Here is an 18,874-nt window from a genome sequence, read left to right as displayed (position 1 = left end):
GCGTTTTGTATTCGCTTTATTTAAAAGCCACTTTTATGGATTCGTGTTCAAGTGACTCAAAAATTATATATCGGAATTCGCGTTCACGCTATTTTAATATCAATTATTTTAAAATAAAATATCGAAATTAGTATTCACGCTCTTTTAAAATCATAGATTCGTATTCACACAATTTAAATAAATAAATAAAACTTTGCATCGATATTTTTATTAAAACGTTGAATATATTCTGTCGATAAATGCTTCCTACATATCCTTTTTTCTTGCTAGAATATCGGAGATTTTTTCCATTATTTTAGAAGTGTTTTCGCACATAACATTTTTGAATTTCCATTTTCAGTGTTTTTTTTTCTTGTTTTTTTTTCCCAAACTCATCCTTGTGGTGTGATGAATCCATATAGAGTTCTATAAAAATTAGACATTTTTTTAAAAAAAACCTTTGGTTTTCAAACATTTTTCGCCAAAACGAGCGTTAGCGATCAGGTGTGGATCCTTCAAGTATATCGTAGGTCTTTTTTGTAAAAGTATTTTCTAACAGAAACGAAGAACATTTCTTTCCCTTGTTTATTAAATAACTTATGCATTTTTCCTATTATTAATCTGTAATTATGTAACTTTCATTTGTTAATGTATATTTTTAACAATTTAATCTCTTACTAAGGACAGAATAAATTATCCGACGTATATCTGGGCTCGGACTAAAATTCTACTAGATCTGGTAGGCTCAGACCTTCAAAAGTGAACCCGAACTCGTCTCTATTTCCTTCAATTTTCGCAAGAAAGCGATGAAACGTTAAACTGTTAAATATAGAATTTTTTTACTCGCTCGATTTAATTAATAATGCAAGTTTCTTTTTTATTTTGTTTGGAACATGTACCAAGACTTTAATCATTTTAAATTTCCCTAAATTACTGCTGAATGAAATGAAAAATTAATTGGAATTTTAATTTAAATATTAAAATTCTATCAGTCATAAGCAAAATCTAGTTATTTCCTCTCTCTTTCCAATTTATTCTTCAATTTGTCCTTTTTTTTTTTTTTTTTTTTTTTGGAACTAAGTGTATTCCTTTTAGAAGTTTTTTAATAGCTACTGTCATTCACATGTGTCGGCCCTTTTTATAGAGATAGAAAATGTTTGTTTACATCATTTGTCGACTGTTTGCTGATTCAGTTTGAAGATTTCAAACTTTCCTCCGCACTTCTGAAAATGTGTTTTGATGCTGTGTGATGTATGCTCGAGATTTTTCAGAAATTGCTTTGAATTGATAAGTTTGTTGTTGTATAGTTTCTTCTTTCAATGCTACGGATGGTGTTTTCAATATAAATGTAAACAACAATAATCTCAACCTGCTCTACTTCCGGCTAGAAAGTATACAGCTGCTTACTACACCTTATTCTGCGAGGCGATATTTTCAAACAGATAAATTTTGTTTTTAATGAAAGAAAATATGTAATTTCTGATCTCAAATCCGCTGTATTTCATAAAATATTAATGATATTAATAAATTCTGGTGAGTTAGAAGTAAAAATTTGTCTTAGTTATTTATAGATGTAGTGTTAAAAAAAGATGACATGGTTGCTAGATAAGTAAAGAACTCGCGTTTTTGGCACTTCCGATTTGGCCTCTTTTCTCTTGTTTATTACTGTTTATTCTTGTTGCAAGCCGTGCTTTATCGTATGTTAGTGTTAGCACATTGTTCGAGCAGCGAAATTAAGTTCATTTTACATTAACATTTAGGTAACACCTCTTTAATATTCGTATCAAAAATTAATATAAAAAATACAAGTGAATGGCAAATCAAAATTAAACAAAAAAAAAGCTATGTGAATCAAAGTTAGGGAAAGAGAAACACCAAAACCTGTTTTAAAGAATTCAAAGGGGAGTTGAAAGACGATTGTTAGAAATAATTTAAGTTTCACCCTGCAATCAAACTTATTTTGATCATCCTGACAGATGTGTCAAATTCAAATTGAACACTCCTTTTCTCGTATAAACATTGATTTAAATAATATTGATAAAATGAATAGTAATACTTTTATGCGCTCTATGTCGTTTTCCTTCGTAATAAGGATTCTAAAAACTTACAAGCATGGTTTTTACGAAATACTTAGCATAAACTCTACTTTGTCTCTTTCTACGATATAAGTTCTGCTGCCCATTTTTACGATATATATAAATTAGCTCTGTTCCGTTTTACAATAATTAGCTCTACTGCTTTTTTATGGAATCAAATAACTGCGCCGTACTTTTATTCGTTCTATATCCGTTTTACGACTTTTAAGAACTTAGCTATCCTTTTCTACTAATTTAATCCTTATTTACCTTTTCTTCACCTATTTAAAAAAGCTCTGCTGTTCATATCTATGGTATTTAGAAGCTCTGTTGCCCTTTTTTACGGTAATAAATACATTATATTTATCCTCTTTCTTCTAGTTTTGCATTTTGTTGTATTTTACTGTATTTTTTTCTAAAGTAATTTACATTTTTCGTAATATTTACGCTGTATTCCCTTAATATTGTTTTATTGTGGAAAAAGAATGTCACCGAATTGAAACAAAATTGTTGTTGCTTTCAAAAATTTCATGAAACTAGTTCATACTTTTTCTTGTTTTATATCTATATTTTATTATACTGTTAAATTGCGCAGAACCCGCGCTAAGCATTCGCCAACTCGCCAAATGCGATAGAATCGTAAAGTTGGCGGGAAAAAATGTGTTTTGTCGAATGATTTTTTCTACCGAAAAGAAATATATATTTTACCTTCAATCCTGTGTAAAAGAAGAAAAAAAAATCAACAGAAATTTTTCTGAACAAATTCCGTATTTTTTACTCGATTACAATAATTTCCGCTAAATACACCTCAGATGTTGTAATAAACGGGAGAGATTATGTAAGCATGAGTCAAACTACCTTAAAATACAGATTACCACATTCATTGCCGATTCACGCGATGTCAAGCAAAAAAAAGAAACTTCCTACTGTTTGTATCAATAAAACATATTATGTGGTAGCAAGAATGTATACAGAATATGAGGCAGATTATGAATATTATCATCATCCTAAAATATTTTCAGAATATATATTTTCTCGTGACAGTAACGTATACAATAGCGTGGTCATAACATAATGTTGCCTAAGAGGTTATCAAAAATTAACCCTACCTATTGTTTTTTCATGCTTTCTCCCATTCATTGCTCCCCAACTGCAAAATACTCTTGATTTGAATTTGCATTTTATAATATAATTAAATTTATAGTAAATTTGTATTTTGATTTGAAGTTTTCTAGGTTTAAAAAAATCAATCATAAGAAATTGTTAAGATTTGACTTTGGCTAAGAAATTTGATATCTGGCTCATTTGAAGACCTTAACGCGGGCCCTGCTTGCGGGTTCTGTTCATTTAGAATTACTGTCTAATAAATATTAAATCTAACGGTTAGGTGACATTTTCACGGTATTTAAAAGAAAAAAAAGGTTTACTGATACTGTTGTAAGTAACTGTTGAGAATGAACTTTAAAAAACTGTGTTAGGAAATTTGCTGCTTGTTATTATTTAAGAATAAGCGCACCTACTATAAATTTCTATTCTGTATCTTGCATATTTATAAAATATTTCATGATTTTTTTTTAACTATATTCTTATTTAGAAATTAATATTTTTTTTTCCTTGCAGATTATGAATTCAGACGAATACGGGCTAATGATGCAACATACAATGCCCTTTTTAACTACGCGGTGAGTACTCAATATAATGATCTACAATGATGATGTATGTTTAACATGTTTTTCAATAATGTCTTGATATGTCTTATTTCAGAACAATTATATTAAAACATCAAAGTATACCTTCCTGACATTTGCCCCCCTCAATCTTTTTGAACAATTTCAGAGATTGGCAAATTTTTACTTCCTTTGTCTATTAGTCCTCCAGGTAAGTGCCATTTCTTTTATTATTAAATCATGTCTTCTCTTCTAGGTGAAGAAAATTAAAGAGTCATTTATGTGTTAAATTCTCATTAATTGGTTTTTTTATTCATTTAGCACGGTTCCCAGTAGATCACCGAAGTCAAGCATCACTGGTTGCGGTCAGTGTGCGGGTGGGTGACCACTTGGATCAGTCTGCGTAGGGACCGAAGGTGTGCTATATGGGTCCTCGTAAACTGTTCTACCGTAAAGTGCTCACCTTCGCGTGCAGGTGGTCGGGCTACCGAAGCGGGGCTGCCATCCCCTCTGCAGAGGATCAAAATTGCGATGGCATGTCTTCGGATCATCCTCAGGGATGCTTCCCAGACCGTCGCCAATAGCCCATTGTGCAGCTCTAGTGCGACGTAAATGAACAAATCAAATCTTATTAATTTAGTTTGTACCCTAATCTTCTTTTTTTTTAAAATTTAGTTTGCACTCTAATATTTATAGCTACCTTGAGTAAAAAGCGCTTCTTGTCCTTTTCTTATTATCAGGGCTCGAAAAAACTCAAAAATTTTACCCGTCCCCGAGGACGGCTTGTCCAGTAATGCACCCGTCCTCCTTTGAAACTAACCCGTCACATCCAAATAAATAAAAATATAATTTTCTCTTATTTATTACAAACATTTATATAAATTGCACAATGAATTAGTAGTTACTAGGATTACAAATACTAGGATTGCATTATACAGTAATAAAAGGAATACTAGGTTACTAATAGGAACCTAGTATTCCTTTTATAAAATAATTTCTTTCTTTTTATGAAATAATTTATTTCTTTTATGAAATAATTTAAATGACAAAGGTCAAGTTATCTGGAATGTCAATTTTTCCGAGGGTACTGCGTTTTTTAAATGAATCAAATATGACGTTTGCCAGTTCCACAATCAAGCTAATGATTTACAGAGGTTTCTGCACAAAAATCTGAAAGGGGTTTTCCATTTAGGTAGATGTTCATAATTGCGTTTAACGCTTCTTGTTTAAGACCAGTACGTAATGTTTTTCTTATTCCTTTTTTTTTTTTAATTTTTTTTATTTATTATAAGTTCATTGCTGAAAAGTCCCTTTCAACCGCTGCAGTACGGGAGACAGAGAAAACATCCATTCCACCATGCGCAGTTTGTTGCTGTATTTCTAGATTAGAGGGTCATTTTAGAAGTGAGGCACTAGACTCTTGTAAGATAACAAAAATTGAAAATGTATCACTAACATTAACGGGAAAATGGCCGTCCACGTGGACGTCGGATTCGAGAAATTCGTTGTCCGCGGGGAATTTTTGACCGCCCAGGACGGGTGGTTTTTCGAGCCCTGCTTATTATTACCTAAAAGTAATAAAATTATTTTAAGTAAATTATCATACGTGATTAATACCCAAAATATGAAACGATGCTACAGTGAAACCTCTCGAGGCGACCACTCTCGGAGGTCGTTGATGAAGGTTGGTCGTTCTTAAAGGTTACCTTAAGATTAACTTCAAAATTGTTATAAAAGGAACATAATTTTTCGCTAACGAGTTTAATTTTACTCGGTGTCATTTTCTTGGTGCGGAAATGTCACTTATGTTGGCGTCATGAAAATACGGCGTAAAATAAACTGATAAAATTATGTGTTAAAACAAAGCTACCAATTATGAATGATAAAGCTATTTTAAATAAACAACTGTTTTTTGTTTAAGTTTGCATTTAATTTGATATCATAAAAATTAGTTCTTTAACGCTTGTTTTTTCTGAAATATATATATTTTTTTCTAATTTAACTTTCAACTCTGTTGTTGTTGTTAATTTATGTCGCACTAGAGCTGCACAATGGGCTATTGGCGACGGTCTGGGAAACATCCCGGAGTATGATCCGAAGACATGCCATCGCAATTTTGATCCTCTACGGAGGGGGTGGCACCCCTGCTTCGGTAGCCCGACGACCTGCGCGCGAAGTCGAGCACTTTACGGTAGCACAGTTTAGCGAGGACCAATACCGCACACCCTCGGTCCCTACGCAGACTGATCCAAGTGGTCACCCACCCGCACACTGACCGTAGCCAGTGGTGCTTGACTTCGGTGATCTGCTGAGAACCGTGTCTTAACGATCAGTCCACTGCGGGACAACTTTCAACTCTAAAAGTAAATCATAGATATAGCATCGTCTTTAATGCACTCTAACTGCAACGTGAGGTTGTTATCAACAAAAAGAGATCTCTCTAAATAAGAGCCTCACACAAATATTTTGAATACATTTTAATCTACTTATTTGTTCTGATATTTTTTTCGTGTTTACTTATTTGACCTTTTCTACATGCGACGCAGAGGTTTATCCGGTCACTGGGAGAGGTTTTGATGGTCTCTCCTAAAGGTTTTCTTCAACACAAAGTCTATGGGGAAAAAAATTCCATGCCTTTCAAAAGTAGTCGTAAATGGAGGTGGTCTTTCCTGAAAGTTTCACTATATTTTCAAAAGGCACTGACCACTTATCAATCTTGAGAACGCAATAACCATTTTCGATATTAGAGCGCGACAAACATTTTTCTATAGAATATTATTCCGCTAATATTTTTCAATTAAGTGTTCGATAAAATAGTTATTTCTAATTTAATAACATAATAATGATCTTTTAAATGAAATTAAATCAATAAGCAAACGTACTTTTTTATAAATTAATTTTAAATTTAAATCTGCATTTCCTCCTTTATTATGTTTTGGCTGTGACTTAAAATTTCATTTTTTTAATGCAGTTAGACAATTAACAGAGATGCCAACTTGCTCCGGACAGCGAATTAATATTTTCTAGTGGTAGTTCATTAATTGTGATTTTTGGTTTAATAAATTTAATTTAGTAGATTTTTATCCACCACTATTTCTAAATAATTCGATGACTTATATAATTCGCCACTTAGCTGTATTTAATTCATGCTAATCCTTTTAAAAAGTAAGAAAAATTCGTCAAATATTTTCAAATTCTAATTGTATTTATTTACCATTTTTTAAATAATTTTAGCTTGTCCGGAGCAGTTGGCATCTCTGAATTAAACGAAAATTATTTCTATCTTAGGCCACGAGAAAAGGTTTTAACTGCTCCCCCCCCCCCCCAAAAAAAAACGCACTTGGGGTCTAATTTGTCATTATTTTGGTTTGTCCCTCTAAAGGAAAATAAAATTCCAGATGCTTCAAATAAATCATGTGGAAAATAGGACCTCAAGTATTTCGCTGAACTAGAACATTAGTTCTATGCACTATAGTTCTATTTTTTCAATAGTTCTATGCACTTGAAGGTCGGAGATCGGTAGTTATGATTGAACGTAATAGGCCCTGTCTATTTCTAATGGTTTACAGAATTTTGCAGACTATTTTTTATGCTGTAAATTCTGCTTATTTTAAATTTAACTCTAAGGATGATAAATAAAAAAAATAAAAAATCAGAACTATTTGGCAGCTTTACTTTGAAAATACAAATAAGTAGAAAAAAGACTTTCTCTCGTTTATCATGTTTAAAACACTTTAAAAATAGTACTACATACTTGAATGAAGTTTTTTATATCTATGTTTACAACAAAAATATTTCTGAGGTTGCCAAGGTAAAATGTTAAATATCGTCACATTATGGAAATACAAGTTGAAATTTATAAAAGTTGCTACAAATAAGAAAACTTATTTTAAGACTGCCTTAACTATTTCCCCCTGTTAAAGTTCTAACTTATGTGTTGTTTTTGTTTTTTTATGCGTTAGACATGGTTTTTTTTTTCTTGGCGTTTAAGAGCCTCTCTGAACGGAAATTCTTCATATCTACAAAATAGTTTGTTCTCTTTTTACCTTTTTCCTCTAGGCTAAAAGCTTTTAAGTTCCTCCTCACAGCTTTTTTTTTCTTCATAAGATGTTATTTGTATTTGCCTGTTATTGTGTCTTTTTAAACTTTTTGTAGTTCTTCTCAAAATTAAAGTTAACTCAAGTTATCAAAAACTAATAGAGGAGGGAAATCGCTCTTTTTTACACATATAACTTTAATCTCATAGTTGCAAAAAAAAAAAAAAAAAAAAAAAAAAAAAAAAAAAAAACATCGTTAAGTGAGATTTATTTTAACATTTCTGTATGTCCAAATAGCTGTATGTGGAATCTATCATAGAATGTAACCAATCATCATGGAGACATAGAATTAAATAATTATGATTCCTTAGTTTTTGATGATTTTTATTTCCAGATAACTCTGTATTGTTTTTTTATTTATTTTTTTATCATTGGTTTAATTTTGCATACATTTATTCTTTAGTATGTACAATATATACGATATAGTTATGAAATTATCGTCGCATGAAAATAACTATAATTATCAGTTTTCTTTTAAAGTTATTTTGATCTATCTTAAATTGAGGAATCTATTTCTGAGGTCAAAAATTCAGGTTCCAAGATTTTTCACTTGATGCTCAAAATCGTCCCAGTTATCAAAAAATAATGATTTCTGATCATTTTATTTTAATTTTAATGCTTTATTTGAAAACGCTATATGTTTAGCGTGTTTTTTTCCCCATCTCACTAAGTATGCCATACAAACAAAATTTTCAGATCAGTGGATTTCATTATATATTTTTTTTAAAAAAACTTGCTTTCCCGTTTCCCTTTTGAGCACTAGTCTAGTCTATGCGTTTTGTACCCAAAAATTTCCTGAATTTTATTTTTAACCACTACAAAGCCTGTATAATGATAAAACTTAGGTCTCCCTAAGAATTAAAAAAGGCGAAAAAAAAAAGAAAAAAAACAGGCATTCAACACCATAAAAATGTATCAAAATGTAATATTATGTAATAACTGAATTTGATCTTCAACAATTTTTAAATGGCACTCTTATATTATTTCATGTGTATATTTCTAAAAATGATTCTCTCTCATTATCAGACTAAAGAGAAAAATTTGTAGTTTATTAAAATAATGAAAGTTATGCTTTTAGATAAGATATAAAAAAAAAATTTCAAAAAAAGTAAACTAAAAATAATTATTAATTGATAAACAACTTGAAAGATTTTTATCTAATTTAAATTGAAAATTATGAAAAAATAAACATTTAAAGTTTCATTAAAAAAATTTTTTAATATCCCCACATGATGAAAGAGATATTTTTTAAAAAAAATTTAAGGAGTTGAGAATAATCTTAACAAAGTAAATATTTGTAATAGTAATCTGAATTAAACTAATAAGCACAGATAATCCTTCTTAGAACGTTCAAGGAAAACGCTGGTAAAACTTGTTCATGCATTTCTATTTATTATGATGTTAGATTTCCCGCAAACTGAGAAGCACCCTGATCTCAAATCATGTTCGTTCAATTTCCTTCTGATTGGGCCCCGAATTTCTAAATCTTGGCCCTTGTAACATCAAAAATGTCTTGTAGTCAAAGCATTTTTAATACCTAGTAGTTAGACTATGTTTGTAGTACTATTTATTATTTCAACAACTTACTTATTATGCATTGTTTTTTTTCCAGCTTATACCTCAAATTTCCTCATTAACTCCTATAACTACTGCTGTGCCTTTGATTGTTGTGTTGTCCATTACTGCCCTTAAAGATGCCATCGATGATTTCGTAAGTCTTTTTTTTTTTTTCTTTCTTAGTCTACCTCTTTAGTGGTTGTTCCTCTTTGAACACAGAGAGGAGTAATGGGAAAAGGTTTTCAACTATGTATGTTCTTCAAAAGTATTGTTTAGATTCAAAATTTGTGAGTAGCTACAGTTTGATTGGAAAGCGATGGGTCAAAATTTAATTATTCATGATGTAAGTAAATTATTAGAAATGGTTTGCTTTTATTGAATAAAAATTGTGACCTTTTGCTGTAAATCATTGCCTAAAGTTGAAGTCTAGATCTCACGCTATTGTTCCTCTTTTTAGCAAAGGCATCGGAGTGATAGCCAGGTCAACAACAGGCTATCTCGGGTGCTGCGGGGTGGTCGATTGGTGGATGAAAGGTGGCATAAAGTACAAGTGGGAGACATCATCCGCATGGAGAATGACCAGTTCGTTGCAGTAAGAAACTTATTTTAAACTTTTTTTTTTGTACGGGGTAAAAAATATAATCAATAAATCAGTGGTAAACAACAAAAACATGCTCAAAACTGAACCAACAAATACCACTAAAATAATTCCAATGTTTTTTATTTTTTATTATTTGTTGCCCTTCCAAGTGTCTTTACGTTATTAGATTAAACAAAACACATGCTTAGTAGTGCATCCCCTGAAATTATAGATTGACTGTGTTTGATATCATTTTCCATAATGCTGTTGCTTCAAGCAACTCGTGATATTTAAAATTTATTACAATCTAGCAACTTTCTCTTTGGCTTATATCTTTGATGGGTCCTTAAAAAAACCTATTTCTGCAGTATCTATCATAAAAAATGCACTGTATTGGTAAAATGCGGCACAAAGTTTACACATAAAATACTTTGTACCCATAAAAGAATTTATTTGGTACTTTGTTATTTTGCATTTCAATAAACTTTTTTTCTTCCAGTTATTGATTTTAAATTATTTTGTTTTATAATTACGCGTTTTAAAAGTTGTATAACAATAAACAAAATAAACACATGGTTTCAGATAACTTTATGAATACTAATTTGGTGACTAAGTCCACCCATGCTGCTTCCATCACATTGATCATTCAGATACTCTGGCGTAATAAATAGAACGTGCAATACAACTTTTTTTATTAGAGCTGTAAGCTAACAAACATTACTGATGTTGCCTTTAAAATATTAGGCCAAACTGAGTCATTTATAGTTTAATTAAAGACAACAGCTTTCGCTAAATCAATGAGAAATTTTAAGTTTTTAAACATCTCGGAATTAAAACTATAATTTAAAAAATTGAAAATACGGCTTCATGATTTGTTTATAGTTGTATTCATTTTAGCTTTATTTTGAATGTCTTATTTTTAGACACACAAACACAAATTGTTTATTTTACATAAAGATTAAAGTGTAATGTTAGTTGTCCTTTAGATCTTCAAGCAGAATAATTTTTGTTATAGGCTGATCTTCTCCTCTTGTCATCAAGTGAACCTAATGGATTGTGCTACATAGAAACTGCTGAACTAGATGGGTAACGTCCTCTATTAATTGATTCATAAGCATTAACATTTCTTTATTTTTATGGTAAAAGAAAAAAATACATTTTCAATTTTTCTTTTTCAAAGATATTTTTTTGTTGCTTTTTTTAAAGTTTAGTGTGTAAAATAGTGCTAAAAAATTTTTTTTTAATTACATTTTGTTGGAGTAATGACCAATAGATAATTATATAACTTGCATATGTTATTCTACGAGCACTAAAGTGTCCATTAAACCATTATTAAAGGTAAAGGCATGTTTTAATAAATTAAAAGAATTTCTGTAAATTTTAAAAAAAAATTATTGAGAAAATGAATCTTCATTAAATCAAGGTAACATTGCAGAGCATAAATTCTACACCCATTATATGTAAAAGTAGATTATTTTTATTGTATGTGTCTGTTAATCAAAAATATATTATACTTAGTCAATGAAAAATATATTTACAATGTTTTGTATTTTAGTGAGACAAACTTGAAATGTCGCCAGGCATTGGTTGAAACAGCAGAGCTAGGCGACGACAATGAGAAGATTGGCAGTTTTGATGGTTGGTTTACAATAACTTTAATGCCTTTGATTTTTTTTGTTGTAATTTTTGATAAATTTTATTTTAAAAAAAAGCGCTTTATTTTTGTTAAGAGGAATATGTTCTGCCGCACAGTCCATTCACGTTAATGTGACCACCTGCCACAAGCCAGAATAACCACCTTTCTTAGAACCGGCCACTGTGAGCCTTGCTAGGAGAGCGTAGATTAGGTTCGTGTAGGCATCCGCTGAAATATTGAACCATGCCGTGGCTTGCTGTGCTAGGTTACACAATTGAGGTTTCACCGACCATCCACTTCTAAATGTTCAAATACTTGATACGAATTTCTTGATTAAGATGATCCCTCAGATACTTGATTGCATCGAATTCTGATAAGTTTGGTGGCCAATGGCGTAAGGTAAACTAATCTTAGTTCTCTTTGAACCTTACATGTACACTGCGAGCTGTATGAATCATTGTCCTGCTGGTGGTAAAAGAAATCATTTTGAGGAAAAACATTTTGCAAGTGGTGGTTGACATGATCCACAAGAATAGATGCCTGCTTGTGTTTATTCATTGTACCTTTGACAATGATGAGCACACCAAGCAAATATCACAAAAGCATTCCCCTGACCATAAATGCTCCCTCCTCCAACTTAGACCTTTCTGGCAATCATTGCAGGGTGTTAGCTTTCAGACATTATCATATATACCAACATCCGCGTGTCCAATGAAGTACAAAGCTTGATTCATTGAGAAAATCCACCTGTCGCAACTCGGTTGGCGTCCTTGGATGTTGCAGTTTTATAGTGCAAATTGCAGCCTTCACCTCCAATGAGCATTTCGAAGCATGATCCATCCAGTTGCTGTTTTTGAGTGCAAATTGCAGCCTTTGGCTGCGATGAACGTCCGTCAGCATAATCTGTCAGCATGTATGCATAAACCAGGTATAAACTTTCGATGAAACATTGTGCAAGACATTGTTGGTATCCCCTTGATTTATTTGGGTAGTCCCACAGCACAGGGCAGCTTAGTGTCTGGTGGTTACTCAACAATTGCATGTCTGTTAGTCTGAATGCATCTCCGCTGCTATCATCTCTACATTTCCACAAACACCCTCTCTATTTGCTTCTTTGCAATGTGCTTTTACCTGTTTTTTATGATTGGTTATTTTACATTGATGTGGAAAGTAGATGGTGGTCACATTAATATGACTGGACAGTGTATTTGTTTTCCCCTACATTAAATTGTTTTCCTTTTATCTATCACTAGGTCTTATATAAGATACTTTATTTTTGGCTAGATTTGAATTTGCAAAACCTGTATAATATAATTTGTTTGAATATTATATAAAAGTTACAATAAAATGTTATTTTAATACATTTTCTTTTCTAGTACTTTAAAGACCATTTTCTGCTTAATTATTTACTATAATAATTTGCACTTTGTTTCAGTTAATTAATGTTTTTGTCTTGACACAAACTGGTTCCTTACATTAAAAACATGCATGACAAGCATTGTGCTAGTTTTATTTTTCTAGTTAATATAAATCAAATAACATTTTTTAAAGTTTTAAACAATTAAAGTTTGTTACTAAAATAGATAACTTAACAGGCACAATTTAGTTCTTTCAAGTTTATTTCACACAATATTTAGAAGAAAAAAAAATTGTTGAGATTCTATTTTCATAAATAGTCAAAAAAATTTCCACCTCTTTCTTTCAATTTTGATTATATATATTATAAATGAGAATAGAGATAATATAGACTTTTCTTCCTGAAGGTGAAATAATATGTGAAGCTCCGAATAACAACCTTAGCAAATTTGAAGGAACATTGAATTGGAAGGGGAAAAGTTACATGCTGGATAATGACAAGATGTTGCTGCGTGGGTGTGTACTCCGTAACTCCAAATGGTGTTACGGTGTGGTGGTGTTTGCTGGAAAGGATACTAAGCTAATGCAAAACAGTGGAAAGACCATCTTCAAACGCACCAGCTTGGATAGGCTTCTCAATTTATTAATTATTGGGGTGAGTCCATCTAGACTTTTCATCAACCATTACCATACCTGCCAACTCTACTGGATTTTGCCAGGACTATTATAAATAAATTGGAATTTTTTTCTTAACTGGAAATATTTCTGATTCTTGTTTTGAATTAAAAGGCAACTTAAATTGTATTTTTAAAATTAAATGATGAGATGCTTAAACACATCATGAGAGAAGGAAAATTACATTTCAGGCTAGCATAGTAATTAAAAATTAAATTCCTTACGGGACAAGTTTTAATTACATGTTCTTTTCCACACTACTTGGCACCTTTTTAACCCAGTTAATATGAGAAAATTTTTCTTGTATTTATTTGGGTTGGAAAAGAGCAATTTGTGCAAGTGTTCTTAATACAGATAACTATCTTTATTTTTCAGCACAAAAATTTAAAGGGAAAGCTTCATTTGAAGTCAAATTTTGTTACCTCAGATCTTTTTATTATTAACATTTAAAATTTTAATTCATTTTGTTAGCATTTGAATAAACGAAAAAGATAGGCCCTGAATTATGTACATTTTTTTAATTATAAATTTTAAAAAAGTATGTATTTAGTTTTTTTTTGAAGAAATCTCTTTTGTCTTTTTTCAAGTTTAATTTTGATTAGGAAGTTTTGAAATCATTATAATAGTTAAGAAAAAAAATAAATATTGTAAACTAAATTTAAAACTATATTTTATAATTTATTAACAATTTGTTTCTCAATGTTTAGGTTAAGTTGATATTTTATATTATTTGAGAAATAACTGTTTGTGTTTTGAACAGATAGTCTTCTTCCTTTTGAGCATGTGCCTCTTTTGTACCATTGCGTGTGGTGTGTGGGAAACTGTGACTGGCCAACACTTCCGCATTTACCTTCCATGGGACACGCCAGTGCCTACGAACAACGTCACCAGTGGGGCTACGGTCATCTCTTTGCTCGTTTTCTTCTCGTACGCCATAGTCCTCAATACTGTCGTCCCCATTTCTCTTTATGTTAGGTAGATCATTTTTATATTAAGCCTATCTTCTAATTTTTGTGTTAATCTGTTTATTAATTTTGTTTTTAGGATGGCATAATTTTAGTACTTATCAATTTTATTTTATTATTCTATAGCTTGTTATATTATCCTGTTTTCTTAAATTTTGTTTTCTAATTTATCTGTAAAGTTCTGTAGTAAGATAATCTTTTATTGATTAAAGCAATTATTTTATAACTGTGTAAGCTGAGTTAGTTCATATCTCTTTTATATTGCAAATTTTTAACAATAAATTATATTATACACGTGCGTTGTTATACACGTAATACTACTCTGTGTAAGTTCATTACATTTAATGGAATATAATATATTGGATAGTTAAAGAACTTTGTAGCAGAATGTTTTAAGTAACAATTTTGAAAAGGAAAACTAATATTTGTTTTTAAAGAACTATATCATTTTAGTATTAACTATACAATCTTGATTTATGTTAAGAAATTATTTTAATTTTGAAGAATCCATTGTAAAAATTTTTTCTTTAAATTGGAAGAAAGCTCTAAGTGCATTTACCAACAAACAATCTATGACAACTTTAGATAATCTTCCTTTTGGTAGCATATTAAAATGCCAAAAGTTGAGTTAAGATCTGCATGATTCAAATGAGTATAGGAGATTTTTAGATTCTTTTATTTGGGAGTTAGATTCTATTAATTGGCTAATTAATTCCACATGCCTTCTAAAAACAGTAACCTATAAAACCAGGATTGATGTAATTTTACTTGATTTAAATTATGTTTTTTAAATTGCCTGTAATTTTTCAAACATTTTTTGCATTTAATTTTTCTTTATAAAGGAATTTTGGGTTTTTTTTTTTTTAAACTTTATTTTAGCCAACATTGCTATAAATTTTAAAGGTAATTTACTTAAACCCAATAAATTGTCAATTTAGAATATTAGATTATCTTAACTATTTTTGTATTTCTGAATTCAAAATAATTCCCCATAGTGTTGAAGTAATTAGATTCTGCCACAGTCTTTGGATCAACTGGGATGACAAAATGTACTACGCTCCCAAGTATGCGGCTGCTCGAGCCAGGACCACCACACTCAACGAAGAGCTTGGACAGATAGAGTACATATTTTCTGATAAGACTGGGACACTCACCCAGAATATTATGACTTTCAACAAAGCATCCATTAATGGCCGTGTCTACGGTGAACTATTAGATGAAATCACTAGAGAACCTTTAGAAATTACTGAAGTAAGATTTTTTTCATAGTTTTAACCGCACGCTCAAAACAATGTACTCTATTTTGTTAAAAGAATGCTGCATGAAAGAAACCTAAACAAAATGGATCCTTTTGAAGCAGGGGTTTCCAACTTACGTGGGGCCGGGGGGCCGCAATTTAAAACACCAGTGAAATGGCGGGCCACAACTTTATTAAAATTTTATACAGGACTCTTTTATGTTTGAATGAACATTAAATATTACTGTCAGATTTAAAGTTTTTTTATTATCAAAAAGCAAAATAACAAGCTTTACAAATAATGCTTGTTCCGTATCATTTTGAATCTTCTCTTAATCAGAAACTTAGTAACAAGATTTTTGTTTTCTTTTAAATTTATTTCTGTGATAAATTAACATTTTTTTTGGACTTATTAGGAACTATAGCAACAACAAAAAAATTTCTCGATTGTCTGAAATGAGTTTTTTTTTCTTTTCCGCTCATGCGATATTTAAATAAAGTGATATTCATTCCCTCTTTTAAGTGTTTTAAAATTTACAAATGTTAATAATTTCTTCCAAAATGAGTAGTTTAAAAAAAAAGTTTAATAGGAGAATTTCTTCAAAAAAATGTCTGATACGCACATGCTAAATTATATTCACGAAATATGAAAGAAAACTAAATATAAGAAAGCAACATACACGATTATTTTTGTATTTGAATAAATATTTTCCTGGGTGCAAAACCGGAGAAATTTTTTCCATCGTTGATTTGTTGTTTTCACAGATCGTTGATTTCACAGAAACGAAAAAATTGGGCTTTCTTAAACGAAAGAAAAGTATTTTAAACCCATATGGATTTTTTTACGAAAATTGTCAGCAAAAAAACGACAACTAATATATTTTAGTTTGCTGGCTACAAAAAAGGCTTCCGGCCAATTGGTAATCACTGCTTTAGAGGATGCTATACTGTAAGAGAAATCCTTCATGGAAAATTCTCATTTACCAACATAAGTAATTAAAAATGTAAAGCTTAGAAAAAGTGAATTTAAGTAAACTATGAAGTTTCAAATGCTGACTTTTTTTCCTAAATGCAAATAAATTATGACCGGATTATTTCCCCACTGTTTAATCCTAATTAATCCTGACAGAATTTGTTTTCATTTTGATATTTTTTTTCAGCATTTGAAACTTCTAGATTTGCTTTAACTTACTTTTCTCTGAACTTTAAATTTTAAAATACCAATAGAGGTGAAACAGAATTGCCATAAAGAATTTCCCCAGTGGTATAGCGTCCTTTTAATAACTTGATGAGATCTTTACATGCTAAGATACAGTCTTAATAGTTCCATTAAAGAGTGCAAATGACAGTCAAGGAAGCTGTATGTTAAAACATTTATTTCTCAGGAACTATTTGATTTATTTTGCTCAAATTTTAGCTTTTATCATTGAAAATGATTTAAATTACAATAATGTAAAAAATTTTGTTCGAATTATTTATTTGCATCGAGTTTTGTTTGAAAAATTGCTTCATAACTTTGATTCACTTGCTTACCCTTAATTCAATGTCAAATAAGACACATTTTACTGTCTCTGCAACACAGTAATGATACTTGCAATTTCATGCAAACTATTCAATGCTGTAACAATGCATGCTATCTTATGCAAGTTATTCAATACTCCTTTATTTGTTATTGCTTTAACTTTCAATTTTAATATTGTTGTGACTTTTTTTTTAAAAAAATTATTGTATCCATTTAATAAACTTATTTTATAAACTTTTAGTGTTGCATAAATAATAATGTCTTTATATACTATTTGTCTGTGTGATATCTCTAGATGCTAAGCAGCTTAATTTCTATAAAAAATTTAAATAATAACGTTTATTTTGTTTCAAGTAATAAAAATAAATTTAACAGCAATAAATATTTTAACTTGTATGTTATCAAAATATTTAATAAAGAAATAATTGTGTGAATTATTATAGTGGGTCAAGAAGAAACTCTTTTATCTGACATACAATATTATTTAGTTTTAACAATATTTCAAAATCTACGAAAAAGTATGAATATTTAGCAATATATATTATTGCTCTTAATAGAGTTCCATTTTTCTTGTTAATTTTGTATGTGCTTTGAAATCAGCATTAAATTTCGTTATAATTTTTTAATGAGAAAAAAGTAATAATCCTATTAAATTTCAGCAATAAATATTATGCTAAATAATTGGAATAACATAAAAGCTTTCGAAATTTTTAATTTATTTTGATATTCTTTTATTAAAAAAGGGATGATGCTTGAAGAAATTTAAGCAGCTCAGGGATTGCTTTGTATAATTAACATAAATAAAGCTAACATTCATTTTTAATGTCTGGCATTTAATGATGAATGAACTTTTTTTAGGACACAAAAGCTGTAGATTTTTCTCTGAATCCTTTGTATGAGCCTTCTTTCAGGTTTTATGATAAAAGCCTTCTAGAACAAGTGAGAAGTGGGGACCAACGTGTGCACGAGTTTTTTCGTATTCTTGCTTTGTGTCATACGGTCATGTGTGATGAAAAAGATGGTAATTATTTTTTTTCTCTCCATTAGGTAATTATTTTATAAATGAATAATTTAACGTAATATGTGTATTCTTAGGCAAGCTTGAATATCAAGCCCAATCACCTGATGAAGCTGCTCTTACATCAGCTGCCAGAAATTTTGGTTTTGTTTTTAAGGTAATAACTTGATTTGTTCTTTCTTATCAATAATTATTCTCCTTATTGATTATTTCAGTTGGTATTTCATTTCAGATTTATATATACTTATTATTTTGGTTTTTAAAAACTAAAATTGTTTCTTTTGTTTACATCTATATATATATGTATCTATGTATCCATCCTGTTAACGAACACAAGACCTAATCCATGCCAATTATTTAAAACACCTGCAAACTACACATTTGTAGAAACCAGAAATTCTAAATTTAAACTTGTTGACAATTCCACTGATCTTGGTTCAAGTATTATTGCCTTGAATGATATAAGCGCAGAAATGAAGAGACGCATTATAGCAGCTAATCAATGCCTTC

The 18,874-nt window shown here is 30.3% G+C and overlaps 1 protein-coding gene across 3 annotated transcripts in view; it reads left to right on the top strand.

The window, feature by feature from the left end:
- The window catches only part of LOC107447625 (putative phospholipid-transporting ATPase IM), a 198,969-nt gene that overhangs the window by 158,757 nt on the left and 21,338 nt on the right, over positions 1-18,874 (top strand). For all 3 annotated transcript variants that reach the window (XM_016062579.4, XM_016062578.4, XM_016062577.5), the window contains 11 exons: positions 3,675-3,736; positions 3,819-3,932; positions 9,431-9,529; positions 9,833-9,967; positions 10,971-11,041; positions 11,511-11,593; positions 13,355-13,602; positions 14,383-14,597; positions 15,583-15,838; positions 18,205-18,367; positions 18,442-18,521. In XM_016062579.4, coding sequence (XP_015918065.1) covers positions 3,675-3,736; positions 3,819-3,932; positions 9,431-9,529; positions 9,833-9,967; positions 10,971-11,041; positions 11,511-11,593; positions 13,355-13,602; positions 14,383-14,597; positions 15,583-15,838; positions 18,205-18,367; positions 18,442-18,521 — 1,526 coding nt within the window. The remainder of the gene's footprint in view (positions 1-3,674; positions 3,737-3,818; positions 3,933-9,430; positions 9,530-9,832; positions 9,968-10,970; positions 11,042-11,510; positions 11,594-13,354; positions 13,603-14,382; positions 14,598-15,582; positions 15,839-18,204; positions 18,368-18,441; positions 18,522-18,874) is intronic.

The sequence above is a fragment of the Parasteatoda tepidariorum genome, chromosome 4 (genome assembly GCF_982258835.1).
Source record: "Parasteatoda tepidariorum strain Cologne lab strain chromosome 4, Ptep-v5.0, whole genome shotgun sequence".
NCBI lineage: Eukaryota > Metazoa > Arthropoda > Arachnida > Araneae > Theridiidae > Parasteatoda > Parasteatoda tepidariorum.
This window is presented reverse-complemented; position numbering and strand designations above follow the sequence as displayed.